Raw genomic sequence first — 8162 nt, forward strand, 5'->3', positions numbered from 1 at the left:
TAATGGAAATGAAGGTTAAGAATTATCTCAAATTTTTAATAAAAGAAAGTGATGGTGAGACTTACTAATACTGTGGTTGTCTTTACAGAGACAAGAGAAAAAGAAGTACATAAGAATGAAGTCATAATCAACCAAAAGTCAAGGAGAGGGGCAGCTAGGTGGCGTAGTGGATAAAGCACCTGCCTTGGAGTCAGGAGTACCTGGGTTCAAATCCAGTCTCAGACACTTAATAATTACCTAGCTGTGTGGCCTTGGGCACGCTACTTAACCCCATTTGCCTTGCAAAAACCTAAAAAAAGTGAAGGGGATGGGGGGAGTGTCCATGGGAAATAGAAGAGAAGGAAGATCATGGGAGATGCTAGTGAGATACAACATATTTTTGAGGAGGGACAAGGTAAAAGGAGAGAGAGAGAGAGAGAGAGAGAGAGAGAGAGAGAGAGAATAAAATAAATGGGACTGGGGAGGAATAGAATGAAGGGTAATACAATTAACAGCAATAGCAGTGATGGTGGGGAAATATTGAAGCAACTCCTCAGATAGACTTATGATAAAGAATGTGGTCCATCCCAGAGGCAGAGCTGGTGATATCTGAACACAGATTGAAGAACACTTTTTTTCTTTTTCTCTCACTTTCTTTTTCTTTATAGTAGCATGAAAATAAATAAATAAATTTAAAAGTAAAAAAAAAGAAACTAAAAAGAACCTACTTATGGCACTAGATGTTATTTAAATACATAAATCTCCTTATGTTAAAAGGAAAGACTAGGACAAATCCCTGAAAGTACAAAATTGAGCATTATATAATCCATGCTACATCAAAGAGATATGAACAACAGAAGGTTCATTATGGAACTGGTCCCATTAATAGTGCCTTTCTTAGTAGAGTAATAAAAATGAAAAATATTTTTAAAAAATATTCAGTCAAAAGTGAGCATAACACAACTGACTCATTCTGGATAATAAGAATAATAGACTCCACAATGGATTCAGACAACTCTTGGCCTTTACAGTGACCCAGCTTCTTTCCTTTCCTTAATAAAATTAAGCTGACACTTCAAGTCAATCACTATCCACTTCCATCATGGCAGCTGGGTGTAGTGGATGGAAGACTAGCCCCAGAGTCAGGGGGATGGGAGTTCCAATCCAGCCTCAGATACTTGACACTTACTAGCTGTCTGACCTTGGATAAGACTTAACTCTGATTACTTCACACCCATAGGCATCTCCAGTCATTCTTATTCCTATCTGATCCCTAAACTCAGATGTCTCTGGAGGAGAAAATGAGACTGCTGACTTAGCACAGCGCCCCTCACTTAAAACAAATCCATGGGTTTGCCATGGCATCATTCCCCTGGTGTCATGGTCTTCTTTGAGAATGCAAAGACAAAAAAACACATCTACTTCCATCAAATTTCTCACAGAGGTGAACTGTCATCTTTCCTTTCCAACAGCTCTTGACATGTAGATTGGCATACCTTGGATTTTGAGAGGAGAATGTTTAAAGTGGAAATAAATTTCCTTGGTTAACATGAAATAAGAATGGTTCTTGGTGGAGGATAGAATTGAAATTCTTTTGAATTGTGATTCCAAGGAGTGAACAAGAAAGTAGATGAAAAAAAATGGGTCATCCCACCCTCCCCACTTTAACCAGTAATGGAGTTTATCTCCAATATAATAGCTACATCTTCATGTCTCCTCTAACATGCCTCCTCTCAGGTCCCTCCTTGTGCATGCCAACTCTCAAACTCCCCATTGGCAACTACAGAGGGGCCATTGGAGAAATGTCTCCCCTCAAAACATGCTTACCTCTTGTTCCCATAGCATACTAACTGAAGCACATATTCTGGGAAAAATGGGATTTACATTCCAATGTAGTAATCAGATAGGAATAGGTTAAACTTAACATCTATTTATATTGGTTATGATAGAATTAAAAGAACAAAATAAAAAAATCTAGATGGGCTTTGATCTACATCACCAGATTTCATTGCATTATCTTTCCCCTATTCCAAGCTTCCCTATCTCTTTTTTTTTTGGCAAGGCAATGGGGTTAAGTGGCTTGACTAAGGCCACACAGCTGGGTAATTATTAAGTGTCTGAGGTCAGATTTGAACTCCAGAGCTGGTGCTCTACCCACTGTGCCACCTAGCTGCCCCTTCCCTATCTCTTTTGAGAAAGCCACCATCCTACTGGCACCTAGCTTCACAATTCAGTATCATCTTCAATTGTTCATCTGTCTTCATGTCATATATCCAATTGGTTTCCAAACTATCTCTCCTACTTAATATTTCTCACACATCATCTTTTTTCTATTCACCTAGTCCCCACGCTAGTTTGTGTACTCTTAACTCTAACCTGGATATTAAAGGTCTTCTGATTAGGAAAAGAGTTCAAGCATAAAGTTGTTTTTTTATTTTAACTAATTTAGTATCACTATCACTCTATCACTGCCATGGAGTAGAAATAACAAGAAATTCCTAATGGCTTGTCAAATCACTGCAAATCATCAAGTCCTTTCAAGTACTAGGTTATGCTATAGTCAAAAGGAGACCCTAAATACTTTCGTGCTTAAGGGGAATCTAGAAGGGCAATTCCAAACATGCTCAAAACACACAGAAACACATATTTAAAAAGGTTCGAGTCATAATTTCTGAGTAACTGAATCATTTTTATTAATAACACCAGCATTTTAACAAAAGGATGATTATTTGGTTATCTCTCTTACACCAAAGTTTCCTAATGGAGGTAGGCTCACAGTTTAAAGATATTCTTCTGGATGGCAATCAACACTGTTTAGTTAACAATTAATAAGAAAATGAATATTTCAATGAGAGCATGGGCTATTTTACATTTAGGGTCTTGGGGTACTTGACTTGAGTCACCCAAATTCCCATCAAAAGGACTTATCAATTTCCATATCACCTGAATGACAAAAGGGAGAATCAACACTTCCAAGACCCCTCTGAGCAAACAGGAATGTATCCATTAACCCAAAATTAGAATTTCTTTTACCGTCTGATTAGATCTTGGTCCGGGTAAATCTCTGCATTAGATTTCTCATACTGCATGATTTGTGGATGAAGAAACAGAAATGGGAAAAACCTTAGTCTTAATACAATAATTAATTATTAAACACAAGAGAGAAATAATCATTTCTCTAAACACACTACACTTGCACTGGGAGTGCAAGTTCAAAAATATTTTACTGACAGAGATGAGAAGTCAAAGGGGTTCAGAGATCACTATCATAAAAGATAATCAAGTTTTTCCCAATAAATGCATATATGCAAAAACAGGGTATAGGCTGCCACCAGGAAAACTATCCTAAATTATTCAATATCATGAGAATTTGCTTTGTGCTCTGGAACAAGTGCTCCAACCAATGACAAAAGAATATATCAGAAAAGAGCTGACATAGCAGAATGATTAACTTTATCTCACTTATATGTATAAGCAAGTTATTAAATGAGGAAAAATTATATATATATATATATATTATATGTATATATACAATTAAATATTGCTTAATTTATAGAATTTTGACCACTTACCATGGTGCTAAACATACACACACACACACACACACACACACACACACATCATTTATTATTATCCTGCTGAGTTTTAGACTTAAGAAGGTAATGGAGAAAATATCAATGATATAGATAAAACTTAAAAATATATCCTGCATGCATTTGGAGTGAAGAGGAGATTCAGTTTTTTAATACATCCCAATACATTCCGGGAAAAATCTTATTAGGTAGCTATCCAGGCACTGAAATGTTCAGTGACCCAACAGTTTCACAGGTAGTGTAACAGATAAAGTGCTAAAACTGGGTATTCTTGATTCTCCAGTCAGTAAGTTTCCAGGGAATATTTTTATGACCATAATATTGAACTAAATCAACTAAGGTGGAAATTTATAGAGATAAATGTAAATTCTTTCATTTTGGTATGAAAAGTAAATTTCTTAAGCATAAATTAGGAATCAATTATTCTGAAAATTATCTGAGAGTCCTAGAGGACTGTAAGCTCAATATAATATGCAGTGCAATACAGAAGCCAAAAAAAAAAATTTATGAGTACTTAGTCAACATAAGAAGAACAAAGTTTCCCGGAATGGAAAGTTGTCAGACCCTCTGTATTCAGCCCTTTTCTGACCTCATTTGGAATATGATGTCCAATTCTGTGTACTACAGTTGAAGAAAGATATGAGCTAGATAGTGTTCAGATAAGTGTAACCAGGAAGATGAAAGACTCTGAGTTTCTTATATATGAAAAAAACAGCATTAAATCTAGAGAGGGGGCAGCTAGGTGGCACAGTAGAGAGAACACCGGCCCTGGAGTCAAGAGTACCTGGGTTCAAAACTAGCCTCATACATTTAATAATAACCTAGCTATTTGGCCTTGGGCAAGCCACTTAACCCCATTTCCCTCACAAAAACCTAAAAAAAAATCTGGGGGTGGGGGGAGTAAGACTGAGGAAAAGGAGGGAAGAATGCGGAGTTATAAAATAATTGAAGAGTTATTGTGTGGAGTAGAAACTAAAGATCTATTTAATCCCAGTGGGCAAAATGAGGAGTATTAGATGAAAGCTACAAATGAACAAATTTAGGCTCGATGCCAAGAAAAACTTTCTAATCATTAGTATTTGATGAAAACATAAAGGCCTGACTTGAAACTTGGGAGTGAGAGTCATCATCCATGGATTTCTTTAAACAAGGTCTATAGAACCAATTTTCCTTGCTTGTTCAGACTTTTTCAAACTCAACCCTATTTAGGATTTTCTTGGCAAAGAAATTGATTGGAGTGGCTTGTCATTTTCTTCTCTAGCTCATTTTACAGATGAGAAAATGGTGGCAAAAAGGATTTAGTAGCATGCCCAGGCTCATACAACTAGTAAGTGTCTAATGCCAGATTTGAACTCAAAGGGACAAGTGTTCCTGACCACAGGCCCAGAATTCTATTAAAGTGACCACCTAGTTACCCATAACTATTTCTAGGGCATGTTATACTGGAGATTCATACGGGGTATGAGTCAAACTATATGGCTGCTGAAATTCCTTCTAATTCTCAAAGACTGTGATTTAATTCTGTGAGTTCATTGTTAGAACTGAAAATATGGGAAGGACTGAAAGTGAATAACAGGGGCGGCTAGGTGGTACAGTGGATAAAGCACTGTCCCTGGAGTCAAGATTACCTTAGTTCAAATCACGGCTCAGACACTTAATAATTGCCTGGCTGTGTGGCCTTGGGCAAGCCACTTAACACAATTTGCCTTGCAAAAACCTAAAAAAAAAGTGAATAATGATATAATGGTGGAATCTAATAAAAAATGAGAGGAAATATAAAAAAGAGTATAATTCACCCTGAAGAATGCCTTCTGATTTTCACAGGGTCAAATTCAAAAATATGTGATATGCTCCATGTTTTCTGCAAGTGAAAGAAAGGTTCCAGAAAGGAACTTCACTTGAAAGTATAAAAAAGAAAAAGTTACAAAAAGTCAAAAATCAAAAGTCCTTGGTTCATGTACAGGATAATTAATAATATTAACTTCAAACATTTTAACTCTATCTCTAAGAATATTAATTTTTAAATTAAAAAATATAGATTTTCAATCAAATTCTAATATTAAATATTTACATAATTCTATAATAATGTTTTATATATAGTGTTATATCATGTTTTCATATTATTTGCATGTGTTATATTATTATATTAATTATTATATAATTATATGATACTTGAGCAGAAGCAAAACAATTTAATAAGAATGAAGAAAAGGAGTAAAATAGGACAAGGAAAGGCAAACAAATGGTAAACTGAGAACTTCAGAAAATAATAAGAGTAGTACATATTTATACAGAATCATAAAATTTATTAAACATAGATAAAATATTATTTCATTTGAGATTATTATTATTATTATCCCCAAATAATGAGAAAACAGAGACACAGAAATGTTAAGCAACAGGTGCAGAACTATATAGCTAATAAGTATCAGAGGTAAAATTTGAATACAGGGATTCTCTCATTTCACCATACCAAAGCAGGAACTAGTTTTCCATTTTGTCTTTCTGTCCTTCAGGCCTAGTACACCTCCTCAAGCATAGTAGGTGGCTAATAAATTCAAATGCAGGGATAACTAGGTGGCATAGTGGATAAAGCACCAGCCCTAGAATCAGGAGGACCTAAGTTCAAATCTGACTTCAGTTATATCAACCACATTACCTTGAAAAATTAAAAGAAACACACCACAAGAGAATAAATTCAAATGCAATTAGAAACAATTCAATGAAATTAGAAACAGACTATTTGGATGGTGAGACAGAATAGAGGTAAATAGCACATAAAGTTAACCTGATGTACAAATAAAAAGACTTAGATATTATAGAGAGAAATAGAGATGGGACAGGAAAGAACATTTATTTCCAGAATGGAAGAATATTTGTATCACATTTTCTTGGAAAAATTTCAGAAATAGGATTGTATAGAAATTTAGGGTTTTAGAGACAGTTAGATGATCCAGGGGAGAGAGCACTTAACCTGAAGTCAGGAAGAAAAAAATACTAGTTCAAATCCAGCCATAGACACTTGATGAGTGCAAGTCACTTAAACTTTGTTTGCTTCAGGATCCTCTACTGTAGATAGGGGAAAATAATGGGATCTTCCTAACCCCAGAGTTTGCTATGGGAAAAAGTGACATAATTATTTTAAAGGACTTGGCACATTGTAAGCACTATATACATGTTAGCTAACATAATTATTAATATAACATTTTTACTTAGCTGAAGATGTAAAATCTGGAGGGTAATGAATTTCTAGTTATATACAACAAATTAAGGCATATTCTGTGACATAAATTTATTGCTGCTAGTTCAATGACAGTTTTCCATTACTCCAGACTCAAAAATCTCAAGATTCATGAGCAGTGCATTAAAGAGCAATTTTTTTATGAGAACAAGCCGACTGCACATTCTCCTCATTCCCACCTTCATCTCTTTGTTCCTGAATGTGTAGATGACTGGATTCAGAAAAGGAGTAACAACTGCATCAAAGATGGCAAGAATCTTATCCAGGTGAGATATACGGTGAGGCAATAGATAGAAAAAAATCAATGGACAAAAGAACAAAAGGACCACACTGATGTGAGCTGCCAGGGTGGAGAGAGCTTTGGAAGAAACACCTGATGAATGTTTCTGTACAGTGACTAATATGAAGATGTAAGAAATAATCAACACACAGAAGCAGACCAGAGAAATAAAACCACTATTGGCATTGACCATTAATTGCAGTTTGTAGGTATCAGTACAAGCCAGTCTGATGAACTGAGAAAGGTCACAGAAAAAACTGTCCAATACATTTGGGCCACAAAACGGCAAGTCTACAACAAAAGCTAATTGGACTCCTGAATGAGTGACCCCAGCAATCCAGGCAAGAATCAGAAGCAAAATACACATTCTTGAGTTCATAATGGTTAGGTAGTAAAGAGGTTTACATATGGCAACATACCTGTCAAAGGCCATGGCAATGAGCAGCACCATCTCAACACCACCAAGAGCATGAGTAAAGAAAATCTGAGCAACACAACCACCAAATGAAATGACTTTGTGATTCCTGAAAAGATCACAAATCATTTTAGGGGCTGCAATGGAACAACCACCCATGTCAATGAGGGACAGATTAGCCAATAGAAAGTACATAGGAGAGTGTAAGTGTGAATCACAGATCACAGTGAGCAAAATGAGCAGGTTTCCCAGAATACTTGCCACATAGACCACAGAGGAAAACAGAAAGAGAAGAAGTTGAATCTTCCATGAATCAGAGAGTCCAAGGAACACAAATTCAGCTACTACAGAATGATTCATTTCATCCATTGACTCCAATAAAAACAATTGACAGTACCATTACCTGAAAGAGGTAATAGGAGAATAGGAGAATAAAAATATGTGGCTATAATATTGGTGGTCTGGATTGCTCAGTATCTTTGTCCCAAGTCAAATTTCACATTAACCTTAGACACAAGGCAATATCCTCTTCAAGATCCCTATCTCTGTTGTGAAACAAAGTGTGAAAATAAAGGAACAACGATTTAGTAAAGGTACTAGAATTTATACATTCAATTAAGTATAATTTCCTGCAAAGTGTTCCCCTGAGAAGAT

The 8162-nt window shown here is 35.7% G+C and overlaps 1 protein-coding gene across 1 annotated transcript; it reads right to left on the reverse strand.

Annotated features, from left to right (window-relative positions):
• Positions 1 to 6878: 6878 nt before the first annotated feature.
• LOC141522835 (olfactory receptor 4F6-like) lies at positions 6879 to 7877 on the reverse strand. The gene has a single exon (XM_074236262.1). It carries the CDS (start codon positions 7875 to 7877, stop codon positions 6879 to 6881), a length of 999 nt encoding a protein of 332 aa, XP_074092363.1.
• Between the last annotated feature and the right edge of the window lie 285 nt (positions 7878 to 8162).

Source organism: Macrotis lagotis, chromosome 4 (assembly GCF_037893015.1).
Source record: "Macrotis lagotis isolate mMagLag1 chromosome 4, bilby.v1.9.chrom.fasta, whole genome shotgun sequence".
NCBI lineage: Eukaryota > Metazoa > Chordata > Mammalia > Peramelemorphia > Peramelidae > Macrotis > Macrotis lagotis.

Coding starts and splice junctions, on each gene's coding strand:
- LOC141522835 (XM_074236262.1), bottom strand. CDS start 7,877: ATGGATGAAATGAATCATTCTGTAGTAGCTGAATTTGTGTTCCTTGGA.